Below are 16,293 nucleotides of genomic sequence, written 5' to 3'. Positions count from 1 at the left end.
GCTGTATCAACTGCAAGTCCTATATCTGTAAAAATTTCAGGAGCTTTGCCCCATCTATGCAAAGTTTGATTGTAGATTCTCAATTATCAGCCTTCATATACAATTTAAACAAAAAATTCAAGTGGAAAAGATTGAACATGAAAATCGCTGCAATAATTAATGTCCAGTAACATTTCCACCTAGAATTGAAAATGATCTTGAAATCCGAGAAAATGTGTATTAAATTGCAAACTGTTAGTTCTATTAAATCATTCAGACCTCGTGTGTTACCAGCGTTATTGACCTATCACCATCTGTCTCTTATCTTTGAATAGTAGACTTGAGATGCGCGCGTACACTAGCGTCAGGTGATCAATTTTCTTAAAGGCAAGGGAAGTTGTGTGAGTGCGCCACACCAGATTGTGAAATTTTAAGAAAAAGTCAATTTTGATGAATTTCAGTTTTGAATCAACAATATCTTCTTTTTGTCACGATTTGAATGAATACTTTACCCTTTGCGTAATTTTGAGTTCTACAACCTGACACCAGGTAGAGCGCTGCATCTCATATAGATTTCCTGGTACACCTGATAACAATGCTTCTTGAACTTTGGAAAACATACAATTTTAAGCTGTAACCATCACCACTTACTTCATTGTCCTCACATTGAGATTTCATATAATGATAATATAGGTTCATATGATCATGTTCTATCATAATCATGCACTTATAGTATTTTCTCGTAGCTCATAAGGACACCTTAAGGACAAACATTTCAAAAGCTCATTTTTTTAGATATGATTGGATCTCTTGGTACTACAGCTGTACAGCTCATTATTTTCAGCTCGTCAAGGGAATCAGAATAATATTTTTAGAAATTTTATAATCTAAGAAAAGGTGCAAGTGATTTTTTTGTCCAATGATTGGATTCGGCGGGAGTATCTGAGAACTGGAAAATGAACCATAAATACAAGTTTTTTTGGGACACTCGTTATTTAGCACAAAGAAATTTTGCATGAAATTTGGTTCTCATGTAACCAATATATTAAAAAATCAGAACTACAATATACATAATAATGGAAGCACCAATGTAAAATAGAATGGACTATGTCCAGTAAAATGTACAATCGACTGGACTAATAGCCCAGTCAACGAAGTGTTATAGAGGAAAAAGCTTGGAAGACAATTTTTGACCCCGCAGTTCTGTTGAGGGTAGTGAGGAGGTGAACATATCAAAAGTCCACATCCCTACCTCCTGTGCTAAGGGGGTGGGGGTGGTTCAAATGTATCATTTTTTGGTTTCTCGCATATAACTGAATTTTTTTAAATTTATTTCTAACTTTTTTTGTGGTATGGTAAGCCGCACCAGAAATCAAGCAGTGTTTCCTTTGGAGGGCGCTGGAGAACACATTTTTTGACGTACAGCGCATTCTTTTTATTAATATAAAGCGTTCTTTTTATTAATAAAAAAGCGCATTTTTATCAATATATATCTTTCTAAAGCTAAAGTTATAATAGAAAGAAATTTTGAAAAATTCAGAACCGTTTTTTTGGGCTCTTGAAGGTTATAACTAATAAAATATGCGTTTTAGAGAGAAATTCAATAGAACAAAATTTTTTTAGAGAAAGAATTTTTTTTTATTTTCGTTCAAAAAATGGTTGAATATCTTGAACGGTAATATCTTGAAATACAAGCGATATAGCAAAACCCTGAAACTTTTGGCGGCCATCTTGTTTTCGAGGTGTTTGCCTGTGATTTAAACTTATCATCATCACGATCTTTATTACCGTACGCCAGTCCAAACGAAGAAATGATTGTGACATCTTGAGACATCTTCGACAGCTGTTACCCAAAAATGACCATGGAATGACATTTGCGCCTGGACTATAAAAGTAGTTCAAGTGATTCAAAATATTGTTGCTTTGTTTTATTGACCGAACGAAGTGAGGTCTAAGATTCAATTCGATTGTTTTGCATTTCTCTTTATGTTTATATGTCTATATATGTTCATATTTATATATTTTATATGTTCCGCATTTACGGTGAAACGCAGCAAAGTAATGCCTGACTAGAAGTAAATGTTATTATTGAGGCCTACACATAGAAATGTATTCATTGATATCTATATAATTTCTCAACTTATCAATAATATGAATTATTAGAAAGAATACAATTGTTTGAAAATAAACAAATTTAATCAGTCTTTTTGTTACACAAATCTCCAACAATCATAATCATAAGGTGAGAAGAGTTATCTCACAAAAATATTACATTTTACGAGGAATTATACCTATTCTGAATATTTACATTAATTGAAAATTTCCATTTTGATTAGACCTAACCAATGTGTTACACACTATTAAAAATATCCAAGTGATTACAACACTGTATTTTAGATACAATGAAATACAACAGAATGTTTTCAATAAAATTGGGAAAATGCAGTTACTCATAAAATCTGCTCATTTTATTAAATAAAGTATTATGAATATAATAATCTTAACACTTATGATTGTCTATTCAGTTGGCATAGAGTATTCTAGAACCCAATAATTACTATACTTCTTGAGTTTATCACCATTCTCGTCGATATTTTTATCTCTAGATATTGCGTCCTTTTTATCTAAAATCTTATTCAGTGTATTGACCAGCTCTTTTCTTGAAAGAGACTTGGCTTTACTTTCTTCATCACCAGTACTTTTTTCTGATAGCTTTCTCAGAAACCCTACTTCTGGGGCCGCTGTACTTGGTTCATCTAACTCTTCATCATATGAGTAGCCTGTTGGTTGTTGCTTCTCTCTTGGACCAACATTGTACTTTAAAATAGGAGATTCATAGTGGAATTTTGCAGAATTAGTCGTGGAAGTTGTTCCTCTAGTTCCAATAATGTTTCTCCTATCTTGATTATTGATTAATTTCGATCTCATTCCATTATTTGCATCAATATTGTCACTGGCCTTATGGTTTTTACCATGATATAGTCCATGCAAATCATATATTAACTTCTTAGGCGGTAATCTGTTTTTGGTCTGATCAACATTGAACGTTTTAGTCGATGGTTTAACATTGCTTCTATCAAAATCAGAAGGGTCTGTAAAATCCTGTTTCAATCTATTATTATCAAACGTTCTCAATGGAATTGATGGGTTGGGAATTGTATCAAAATTTCTAATTGTGTCTTCATTCAATGCTTGTTGGGTTGGGAAGAATTTTGAATCCGTTTTTGGTCGATTTTTTTGTGTTTTCATTTTAGAATTACTGTTATTTTTCTTAACTTGAGATTTCTTCTTCGACTTTGACTTGTTTCTTTTTTTGTTTACTGGTTTGATAGGCTTATGATTTTTATGTTTCCCATTCAAATCATCAAACATCTCAAATTCATTTGAGGCTTGAGTTGGAGACAAGTCGCCCAAATTCTTATTTCTATAGTTACTGATGGATTCATATGGTGGAACATTGTAGTGTCCATGATATGACTCAGATGGTCTCTGTGTACTGTAATGTGCATTTTGGAAGTGTTCATTTGCGCTGAAAGGATATTTGTATCCATTTGGCAGGAATTCTTTACCATTATCTGTGTCTGAGGATGGATTATGCAATCTATCAAATGGGTTATTGTTTTTCATGTTATGATATTTTTGTTTCTTTGTCAAATCTCCGAAAAGTCCACTTGTGAAGTTGTATGGTACACTCTCAGATTTGAAATCTGGATGTGATTCAGGGCTATTTTGAGAATGGAATTCGAAACTGGAATCATTCACAACTGGATAATTTTCAAATCTATTGTATTTGGTGGCCTCTCTCAAACCATCATAATCTTTGTGGTTGGATTTGTGGTGTGGTTTGATTGTAGGGTAGTGAAAGTTATTGTACTTTATATTCTTTGGGAATGGATAGTCTTCATTGTTTGTCTTGATAGGGTAATTTGATGGATTTGAGAGACCATCATGAGGATTTGTTTTAGCAATATAACTATTCTCATCACTTCCATGTGGATAATCATATTTTCCACTTTCTTGGATAACAGGGGCTTTCATGTAATCTCCCTGTAAATTATCAATAAATGGCTCACCAGGCTGATTATTTTTGTCTTGAGTGGGAAAATTATTTTTATTTTTAGAACCAGTGGAGGATTGCTGTGAATGATGGTCGAAAGTACTTTTTGGCTTTCTGTAGAGATCAGGATGATCATTGTGAGGACTCTGGTAATAATTTAAACTCTCTTCTTTCATACTAGGTTTGAATTTTTGATAGCTGGACTTACTTTTTTGCTGATGCTGTCCTTCGAAGTTGAGAAAATTGAAGCTATTTGGATTGTTATTTGTGGAAAATGAGGGCTTTAGTCTATGATTTATGGTAGCTTGTGTGCTGCTGCTATTATCAAGAATGTATGGGTTTGGGGGCAAGTCAAAATCGTCAAAGTCAGGATAGTTCAAATTACCACCATCTTCTTTTACTCCATCTAGTGGGAAATCATCTTCTTTTTCTGCTTCATTTTCTTCCTCCGTTACTTCCTCCTCTCTCACTGGTCCATTACCTCTTTGAGCCTTTTTCAATTGCAGGCCATGAGGCATTCCACCTCTGTAAGCTGCTCTGTACCTACTGCCACTCTGCCTGGGGTTGTTGTATTCGTTGAATGGAGTCTGGTCCTCTGCACTCACCAGTGGAGCCACAAAGTGCTTGTAGCCGTTGAAACCACTGAGATTGATTGGTGAGACAGGACCAGCAGGAATGGTGGTACTGAGTGGTTTGTGAAGAGTGTCCTTATTGAATAAGGGTACAATAGGGTACTTATGAGGAGGTTCAACCCCGAAAGGCCCCTTAATTTTTCCTCCTCTAAGAGGTGTGAAATCATGATTGAAACCCTTGCTGGCGGACGGACCAGCTAAAGGATGCGAGATGAATGATTGTTTGATGTCATCTGTGGACGAGTAAGGAAATCTTGTTACTGGAATGTCATATCCATCTCTCACATTGCTTTGCAGTTGTGAATTATGTTGAGGGCGATAATTCATTGGAAAATCACTTGGTCTCCACGTTGATTCCGGTATTTGGGCAGAAATTTGTTTATGATTATTGGGATAATCTTTTGCTCTCCCTTCTTCCTCATTCCCCTCATCCTCTTTGTTCTCTTCTTCTTCTTCTTCAGTCTCAGTTTCTTCTTCACTGTTATGCTCTCCTTCTTCTTTTTCTGTATAGTCCTCCTCTTCCTCATCTTCTTGTTTATTTTTATTTCTATTATTTTCCTCATTATAATCATCATCGTTTTCTTCTTCTTCCGCTTCCTCCTCTCCCTCTCCTTCCTTTTCTTCATGATCATTGTCATTTTCTGGCTGTTGGGTTTTTTCTCTCTTCTCAGATTCTAGTCCTTCTTCACTAGCAACATATTCATGTTCCATGTCATGCGAATCGTGAGCGTCAATTATTAGAGGTACTGGCTTCCTTTTCTTCACTCCCTCCTCTCTCCCTTGTAATGCCTCATTATCCTCATCACTGTCATCAAAATTGAAACTTGCATGATTCAAATTTGGGAAATTGAAATCTGGAAATTTATATGGATACAGGTTTGTGTTTTTTGTACGCATATCTTCTATGTAATCGAAAAGGGAATCGTCACTTTCATCGCTGTAGATTACGTGGGGAGGCGATGATTCTTGAAATTTGGAATCGGGCTTCCTCTGAATAACTTTGTATTTCTTATGTGTGGGGGTTACTGGAGCAAAAACGTACTTTGGCTTGCTTGGCAATGGATGGATATCGTCTGTACTATTGTCTTTTGCACTTTCTTGTCTCTTAACTTTGTCTTGAGTTTCCGATCTAAGGTGAACTGTCGCCGTATCTGCCGGTTTTGAAGTTTTAGGTTTGATTTTATCAGCTTGCAAATCAGTATAAGGTAGAGGTGCTCTTTCAAGAACTGGATTCACATATGAGCTATCAGCAATTTCTTCAATGTCATTGTTTGAATTATCACTCCCGTCTGTGTTCATGAAACTCGATGTAACATTCTTTGTGTTACGTTTTTTTCTCAGTTTATTTGTTTGATCTCCAAGACTGTTTGTAAAACTACTCTCTGATACCGTATCAGAACTGAGAGCAGAATTAGTGAAGTTTTTGAACAATTCCATTTCATTCTTCATAGAAAAACCAATCTTCCCAAGACATTTGGAGTCTGTTGTAAAGTTACCGCAATCTTTCAAGGTGGATCTGTTGTCAAAGTCCCTCACAATTGCAGTGGTCTTCTTATTCCCCAACTGTAATAAAATTTTTGTAATATTAATAAATTTAAGGATGATATGGATAGTTGAATAGTTGAATTAGCAAATCTTTTGGAAATTTAATACCGTAATGAAAATGGATTATTGCCTTCATACAGGAAACCCATGAAATTCAGTAATTGAAAAAAGTTCAAACACTAGCTTATATAGATTTGTAATTCATCAAGTTGAATCTGACGGATAGGCCTATCCTAACCACCATCATACATGTCCAGCGGTGCCGACTTCATAGAATGTTAGAGGTGAGGGAGGTGTGGTTTGGTTAAGGTCCGATGCAAGTGAGGTGTTAGGGGTTTGCCCAAATATAGAATTGTTATCAATGATACTGTTTTTTCACAGGTTTGTTCAATTTTACAAGCTCTGAGCAGAATAAGATATCAATGGAATTGAAATATAAGCTCAATAATAATTGCAGTTTCTAAATCCCAGGTCATTGGAATAGTTTAATTAAATTTTATACATTCCACTTCGATTTTACGTTTTTCATGGGAATATTGGGGGGGGGGAAGCAAATGCATGCATTGCCCCCCAGAGTTATCGGGAGACAGAGTGCCTTGCTCACCCCCCCCCCGAAGTCGACACCACTGTACAGGTTCCTTCTCTCTTAGTCCAGGCGCTGGCTTACATTGAGCATACATGAGAGAGGCAGAGAATTTGACTTCGGATTATTGTTAGGGGGTCTTTAGTGTATATGAAACTCGATGTCGTCACGTCCCAGGGTGGTCGACAGCTTGGGGGGGAGGGGGGTAAGTTGTAAAAAACGCGCGCTTATAAAATCGCCTGTCCTGCAGTTAGTATTCATAGTACAGCTTTTAATTTTTTCTCAAAATTATGTACACAGAACTGGCTTTCAATGTGGTCCTGTACATTTTTGCGATAAACCGCATAGTTTTTCCGTAAAAAAATAAAATATCTCGAAAAATGTATTTTTTTATTATGGACTTTTTGTTATTTCTCGAATATTTAAGTCATTAGCCGACTTAGAGGAAAATGCTCTCAATAAACGTTGTAGGCCGTTTCTTCCTGAATCCAATGATATATATAGTTTGGGGGTTACGATCATAGATGCGGCGGTGGGAGGGGGATAAGTAGCACTGTTACGCTGCGGCGCGGTCCTCCCTCATGATTAATGCGCGTAATGGCCTGTCTATCGCATCGCTCCTACTAGTCTATGCATTCAAATTATGTATTTCAGGAACGCTATCTTATGTATTTTCGGTCACTGAACACGATTTTTCAACTCTCAAGCCTCAATAATTGATAATTCTCATCATAATATACAAATTATGGTCAAAATTACAAACTTCATCTCATTATCATTATTTATGATTACATTGTAATGATAAACCATCTTGTTAGGAATCCTATTGTGTTTCTCAGTCGATAAAAAACTGACATTCCATTAAGAGAGAATAATTATTCGATTTAGTTCAATGATCACTTTGGAATTGCGAAAGTCAAGTAATGGAGTAAGTTAAACAAATAATATAGGCTACCCCATATAGAGCACCGTAACAGGAGTAAAATATTTTCTAATATAAATTTACAGTTGAAGCACAAATAATGCCAATTACTCCCATGTGATATGACTAAATATTTTATTACAAAGGAAATACAACTCTAAAGCTGCGTTTACACCAAAGTTATTAACGAGATGTTAATATAACTTAATTTTTATAGATTCTATTAGATTGAACATAACTTATCATACACATGATGGACATATGTGTTTGCCAAGTTCCGTTCAATCTAATAGAATCTATAAAGATTGAGTTATTAACATTTTGTTAATAACTTTGGTGTAAACGCAGCTTTATCATCTGATTTCTGTAACTTATATCTATGAATAGATACTTTTCATCTGGCTGAGTTTGACTGATTGTTTTGGGGTGGTACTTGAATGAAAGTGGAATGGGAGATATCTTTGTTGAATTTGATATATTTGGAGAGAATACTGTTGGAAATCTATTGAGGGGAGATCAGTATTATTAAGGTGTGAGAGCAAGCAATCAATTCAATGAAACAACTACAAGGACTCATGAACGGTTCAAATATGAGAGATTGTCAAAGTATATTTGAAAGAAGTCAGGAGCTATTTGTGGAATTTTTTAGAATCACAATGCAAAATCAATGACTACTTGAAATTTATGACTGATTATTGTAACATAGTTTAAATTATCTTAAATTGTATTCATGCTCATAAGGAAGGACTCTGGTATTGCACATAGAAACTGTACGAGAAAAGATCCCATACTTTTTTCATTCAATCACACAAACTATGTTATGGAGTCTGTGTTATATCTAAAAAATTTAAAAAAATACCCATAGAAGTAGAAGATAATTTCCAATAAGGAAACATTAACTCTATACAGTCAATACATTGACACTCTGTCAAATGAAACCTTGAAAATTTAATAAATGTGACAACCGATCATGCTTTGGAGCAAACCCTCATTCGATCATCCAAAACTGAGTGAATGGAATAGCTAGTTCTTCAAAGGCTTTCCTAAAATGGCTGCTACTATATAAATCTTCCATCAAAGATATTCTGTTCAAGTATGTTGACATCATTATGGATATCACTGGAGATTGTGAAGAAAGTCATCGAATGAAGTAAAACAAGAATAATGAGAGATGAGAATGATTTTCAGAAGCATAACCTTCTCAAAAGAACATAACATTTTTCTTCAAGACTCTGATGGACAACAGAATCTGCATAATGTAACAGAATCTGGAAGCAAGTGAAGAAGTGTGTGATTCTCTTTTGAACGTATAGAAAGAAATAGTTATTCGGTCTCCAACGAATTTTATCTGAACATAGTTGTGGCAAATTGTAAAAGTGTATTCTCACCTATAAAAAGAAACAGAGTTCTTTCATTCTCCACGATGCAATCAAACAAAAATCCTAGTCTTAGTTAATTCTAGAACAAAAAGATCTGATCTCTGTATTTTTACTAGGTAGCTGTTTAAAGATAATTCAGCATTGAAGTTTTAGTGCAGCATGCATTTCTACAATAACCACAATCTCTGTCAACATCTGATGGATATTTGAAAAAAAACTCTTAATCTCACTTGGCCCATGAAATTGTAAGTGAAACTAGTTGTGGATTTGACTAAATCCCTAAATATCGTTGACAAATTCGCATAATGATGACATGGCTCTCCTGAATTCAACTCCTACTTCACTTTTCAAAACTTCAATACGCTGCAAGATTATGGAAACTTTGTGATGAGAAGAGTTATGAAAATTCTCAATAAAGATGGAGTGATACAGGTGGACATAGCTTTTCATGTCTATGGTCTAAAATCAAACAAAGGTACGGTAGTGAACATATTAGAAGCAGCAGAGTAAAAGAATCACTCCAATAATATGCTCTCCAAACCATCGAGACTTGATTTCTAAATCTGTGGCAGGGATTTATTAATGTGACATACAAGAATCTATAAAGGAATAATCCATACGTTAGCTAAGTGCAGGAATACATACATTCATTCATTCATTTGTGGATAAAATTACAAATCATATAAATATGTTTGGGGAGGAATAACAGGCATGGCCCAAAACTATTGGAATCCACAAATTTTGATACTGAATAACTTGTTACCATTTCAAAACAGTCTGAACGGGAATACCATAATGGATGAATCAATCAAAAGTTGGTGAAATATCATTATAAAAATACTGTTCCTCAAAATATTATATTTCTCAAAAGTTCACGACAAACTGAAGATTCACGAAAGATTAACATTTTCATTCTAAACATAATCATTATGATAATGAATGAATGATGAATTCCATTTCCACCATGAAGAACTGAGAAATTCCACAAACATTTCATGGAAATTAACTGACCACTATATCAAGTAAGCGTGGCCAGTGTGTAATTAATAATTTAGCCTGCTGCACATCACAATAAACTAATTTGAAATAAAACATGAACACATATAAATATTATCATTATTCAATCGTAATATATTTGTTGAAACCCAAGTTTCGTTTATTTCAAACAGTCATTTCTTAGTTTCCTTGCAGACTGAGATGAAGTTTGTAATTCTGACCATAATTTGTATATTATGATGAGAATTATCAATTATTGAGGCTTGAGAGTTGAAAAATCGTGTTCAGCGACCGAAAATACATAAGATATAGTTCCTGAAATACATAATTTGAATGCATAGACTAGTAGGAGCGATGCGATAGACAGGCCATTACGCGCATTAATCATGAGGGAGGACCGCGCCGCAGCGTAACAGTGCTATTTATCCCCCTCCCACCGCCGCATCTATGATCGTAACCCCCAAACTATATATATCATTAGATTCAGGAAGAAACGTCCTACAACGTTTATTGAGAGCATTTTCCTCTAAGTCGGCTAATGACTTAAATATTCGAGAAATAACAAAAAGTCCATAATAAAAAAATACATTTTTCGAGATATTTTATTTTTTTACGGAAAAACTATGCGGTTTATCGCAAAAATGTACAGGACCACATTGAAAGCCAGTTATGTGTACATAATTTTGAGAAAAAATTAAAAGCTGTACTATGAATACTAACTGCAGGACAGGCGATTTTATAAGCGCGCGTTTTTTACAACTTACCCCCCTCCCTCCCAAGCTGTCGACCACCCTGGGACGTGACGACATCGAGTTTCATATACACTAAAGACCCCCTAACAATAATCCGAAGTCAAATTCTCTGCCTCTCTCATGTATGCTCAATGTAAGCCAGCGCCTGGACTATCTGCCTCTTGATACAATTTTACTGCTTCACGCTTTTCCAATAATTATTATTACTCTGTTCAAGATACGGTGCCATTCTCTATCTCTTAATAAAAGTAAATTACTTCTATCTTGATTATAGAATTCAATTGTATATAACTTATTAAATCACTTTGCTGTAAGACCTTCTCGGCAGGCTGCTTAAACAACAATGAAACTGCATCGGTTGATAATGGTTGACCAGATAGCCTATCAAAGTGAAAGCATGATTGACAATCGAAGGCTACTCATCACTTTTTAAAAGAGAGTTCATTTCTTATATTATTGATAAGTATAAGAATATCTGTCTTGGAACAATATGATCTTGGAATAATATGATATGTACAGATCTATCATGCATCTATACTCCACTCATGCTGAACAGGCTGCGCTCAACTTATCAAGCTACGTTCACATCAATAATTATTGACTGATTTACACTGTACAACTCCTCCCATTATCTATGCGGAGTGCGGAGGAACGTTTCTCCCATTAATCATATTTTGAATTCTAGTGACGGTCATATTAACATGGAAATTAAGAATTGAAGATTGAGAGGAAGTGGAGTGAAGGTACATGCAAAAACATTATGACTCTAGAGAAATGATACTTGTATAGTAAATATATATATATATATATATATATATATATATATATATATATATATATATAATAATTGAACATGACTTTTGAGAATAAGTTGCTTCTAATGTAGCCAACATTAAAATATTCAATAAAATCTATAATTCTATTGGAGAAATGTCTAAAGTTCGATGATTTGATAGTTTTTACAATTCATATCATTTAGTTTTTCCTATGAATTCAGATTTACCCACTTGAATAGGCCTATTCAACTTTAAGATCTGCTTTTAATCTCAGTTATTCAGCTTTTGCTACTCAAAGCTATTATAGAGTGATAATGTCTCACTCATATTATAATACTAAGAGAATGTTATGTATCTTCTCATCAATATTATACAGAATGTTTCAGAAGTAGTGTCGAACATTTTAGGGTATTTTTCCTGGATAATAGGAGTCTACAATTAATGTATTTTAAATGTCCAAAACTCAGCAGTTATCCTTATAGCTGCCATTTTGTTTTTTTTCCACTTGAGAATTTTTATCTCAAGAACGAAATGATGAATTGATCTGAAATTTGGGATGAATATTTATGCTATGAAGACTTAACTCTAAGAAATAAAATAAAATTTTTTGCTGTAAATTTTCAAAATGGCGGCCATTTTAAATTTTCTATTGCAAATTTCACGAAATCCGTTCACTTTACAGAAAATTTACAAGAGACAGAAAAGTTAGAAAATTTTATCAAGATTACAAGAATTCCTCATTTCTTAAGATTGATCAAAAATAACAGAGAAATTAATTACTTTCGTACAGCATGCATGATCATGAACAAACAAAATCATCTGAAAAACATTGTAAAATCAGCTGGATGGTCATATGGAGCCATACCGAGTTTCAAAGCTTCATCTTAAATACAATTGGAATTGAAAAAGGAATATTGATGTTTAAATTGTGGAAAGTGGTCATGCATGCAATACGAAAATAATTAATTTCTCTGTTATTCTTCGACCAATCTTGATAAATGAGGTATTCTTGAAAATTTGATAACATTTGCTTACTTTTTGGTCTCTTGTAAATTTTCTGTAAAGTTAATGATTTTTGTGAAATTTGCAAACAAAAATTTAAAATAGCTGTCATTTTGAAAATTCACATCGAAAAGTTTTTATTTTATTTTTCAAAGTTGAGTCTTTATAGCATAAATATTTACGCCAAATTTCAGATCAATTCATCATTTCGTTTTTGAGATAAAAATTCTCAAATGAAGAAAACAAAACAAAATGGGAGCTATAAGGATAACCGCTGAGTTTTGGACACTCAAAATACGACATTTGTAGTGCCCTATCATCCAGGAACAATACCCTAAAATATTCGACACTACTTCTGGAACACTCTGTGTATCTCTTCATATATTTATGTGATTTAATCAAGATTTACTCTTGGACTTTATGATTTATTTTATAAGCTAAAACAAGTTCACATAATGAGAAATCAATGAAATAAAACTAAAACTTTGTAAACAAGATTTTCATATTACAAATTTTGATTTCACGTTAAATGATATCAGATTTTGGGTACTCCTCGCAAATATATTATAATATAGAATTCACAAAACTAGTCACTCATAACTTGAGCAAAATCTAGTACGGTACTAGTAACTTTATAGTGTCTTCAGATTACGCCAATTTCATTTCCTGAATCTTTTATCAATCTTGGTATCTTCCAGGTAATCTGATAAATCTACATTTTGCAATTGGTAACTCATATTATATTAAAACTAATATGGCTTATACAAAAAAGAATTCATATTATTTTCATAATAAATACAATAATTCAATAATTCTACTCGTAAAATTATCAATATTTACTGAATTTCAATATATTTTTCAAGTTTTGAAATGTATTGGTAATAAAATTAATACAATCAACTAATTCTATGAATATTTTAATTTTCATGATATATGAGCTGTTTGATGAGAGAATGTGTGATTATGGAATGATTCTCCATTAGTAAATGGAAAATATGAAAATAGTCTTAAATGAATGAAATTCCTAAATTTTAAAAAACTTCCATCTTTTATTCATTACGCTATATTGTGATATCTATATACAGCTCTTGATGAGGTTTGATACTACAATAAATTTTGATACAACTTACTTCAACTTATTTACAAAATTTCTCTCAAAAGAAACTAAACCTAATTTCCCTCTTCCTACATATATATGCAAGTAGGATTTGAATTTTTGTGTTCACAAATGCATGTGCCTCAAGAGCAGCAATAAAATTATCTATTCAATTCTATACTACACAAAATCACAAATTAATACCATGGTGTAATTTTTCCCCCAATCTATAATGGAAAGAATCCGGTTCCAATACTATAAGCCATTTAAAAAATAAAGTCATAACAAAGGAGAAACATGGCACACTCTAAACTTGTTTTGCGAGCTTTTAATGGTATTTTTGCGTTTTGTGTGAGGACAGCTTCATCCTGTTTATAATGCAACTAAATTTCTATGTAAGAGGTTTCTGAACATTTAAAAAATATTTTCTGATTTTTCTGTTACCACACCCAAAAAATCTTTACTTTGATGATTATATTTTGTATGGATTCTGTTCTTTTTTCCGAGAACTTTTTAGTAAGAACCCAAACTTATCATCTTTATAGAAATGTTCAAATAAATGAGTGTTTGAGGCGTGATACTCACTCTGATATATTAATAAAACATAATATTGTACTATGTACTGCGTCCAACAATTTTCAACTTTCCACTTAATATAAGTTACAGTGCATGTAAGCTTGTAATTGTATGCTCTATACAATTAGTTCAATTTGGCACATTTATTCATTCAAAAGAGGCTCTTTTTCATAAGTAATTTCTTACACAAGACTCAATTATTTGAACAATTTACACTCTAGCTGGTTTCAATTGATTCATCCAACTATTTGAATTAATTAAAAGCGGAATTTGATTGCTGCTGTTGAGAAGGTGTGTGGCATATCTAGAGACGTACAACTGTGGATTTGACTCCTTGTTATTTACAGTTGCTTGATGCTTTCATTTTTTCAAATAAGCGCTGTAGGAACCATCAAGGGTACTCACATAGGGCACATGTTGCGACTCTGCTGCGTGTGGGAATTCAGCCCACTTCGTCAAATCAATGCTTGGAATAATGCTGCTCTTACAAGGTACTCGGGGATTGCTGGAATAGGACCATACAATTGTTATTGCAACGTAGGCCTTGTCTAGTCACTATTCTACATTATAATATTATTCAATCCACAATATTATAATAGGTAGTCTAAATATTGTTCAACGAAATCATTATGTTTAACATAATCATGTAATGTATAATTCCAAATAATAAACTCACTACTGTATTCAGTTCACCTTTTATCTAATTGTAGGTTGCAAGAACATTCTTCAACTTTCAATACTTTTCTATCTCAACTCGCTCCTCTCTTACAGTCATGTACCCATTAGAACTGCCAAAATTTTTATTTCAAATGTTATCATTTTCATATTATTCGTTTTATTTGGATAATAATTAATTCAATGTAGCCTAGGCTACATTAATATACTTATTTTATTCACAATATACCATAATATAATAATAATTGACGGAATGTTCATAAAGTTCAGATTGATTATCTATATATATAAAAGCGAAATGGCACTCACTCACTGACTGACTCACTCACTCACTCACTCACTCACTCACTCGCATAACTGAAAATCTACCGGACCAAAAACGTTCAAATTTGGTAGGTATGTTCAGTTGACCCTTTAGAGGCGCACTAAGAAATCTTTTGGCAATATTTTAACTCTAAGGGTTGTTTTTAAGGGTTTAAAGTTCGTCTTTTAGCATGTATATTCTTCTTCTCCCAATCTCTTAATTATAATTGAAATTTCCATATCATATGTTACTATAGAACTATAATCTAGATAGAAACAGTTCTCTTCGAAACAGTTGTTAACTGGCAACTAAATTAATAATTTTGTCAGGTTGGCATTAAGTTGAGTTGACTTCGTTAGGTTGGCACCAAGTTGAAGATTTAAATGCATTTATCGCGGAAAAATTGATTGGGCACTGCTACTTCAATCCTGGGAATATTATATTACTAGCAGTCAGGCTCGCTTCGCTCGCCATATCCTTTTAGCCAGCCGTTTAGTCTGGACCCCCGACTGGATTGTCCTAACATATGATAAAAATGCCAAAATGAAAAATGCAGGCGAGCGAAGCTCGCCTGCTGATCTCATTCTTGGACGATCCAGTCGGGGGTCCAGGGGGCGGAGCCCCCTTGCTAGACGGATATGGCGAGCGAAGCGAGCCTGACGGCTAGTAGGTATATAAAAATGTAATGTGTGATCTCTGTAATGTATAATGAGATGCAGGAAATTAATATGTTGTCTTGTGTTAGTTTATGTGATTGATATTGAGTTTATGAGATTTTTGAGTTTCTTTTTCTTGTATTATGTAATTGGAGATTGAAAACATGAAAAAACAGAAAACTATCATTGTTTATACCAACTCAAGATCATTTGTTCCTGCAACCATTCAATTTTATGATAATTTTATATTTAGGTAATAAGAGAGTTTTCGTCTCTCCATAAAACTTGCAACTACTAAGACTATAAGATTACAACTTATTACATACAGCTTATTACTACAGCTTAAAACCAACAAAAACATAT

At 33.6% G+C, this 16,293-nt stretch overlaps 1 protein-coding gene across 1 annotated transcript in view; it reads right to left on the bottom strand.

The window, feature by feature from the left end:
* Positions 1–14,472: 14,472 nt before the first annotated feature.
* Positions 14,473–16,293, bottom strand: part of LOC111049592 (chorion peroxidase) — a 74,934-nt gene continuing 73,113 nt past the window's right edge. The window contains exon 18 of the mRNA XM_039420928.1: positions 14,473–14,800. Coding sequence (XP_039276862.1) covers positions 14,656–14,800 — 145 coding nt within the window. The 3' untranslated portion in view covers positions 14,473–14,655. The remainder of the gene's footprint in view (positions 14,801–16,293) is intronic.

Source organism: Nilaparvata lugens, chromosome 1 (assembly GCF_014356525.2).
Source record: "Nilaparvata lugens isolate BPH chromosome 1, ASM1435652v1, whole genome shotgun sequence".
Lineage (NCBI taxonomy): Eukaryota > Metazoa > Arthropoda > Insecta > Hemiptera > Delphacidae > Nilaparvata > Nilaparvata lugens.
The sequence above is the reverse complement of the archived record's forward strand: the minus strand, read 5'-3'. Positions and strand labels throughout refer to the sequence as shown.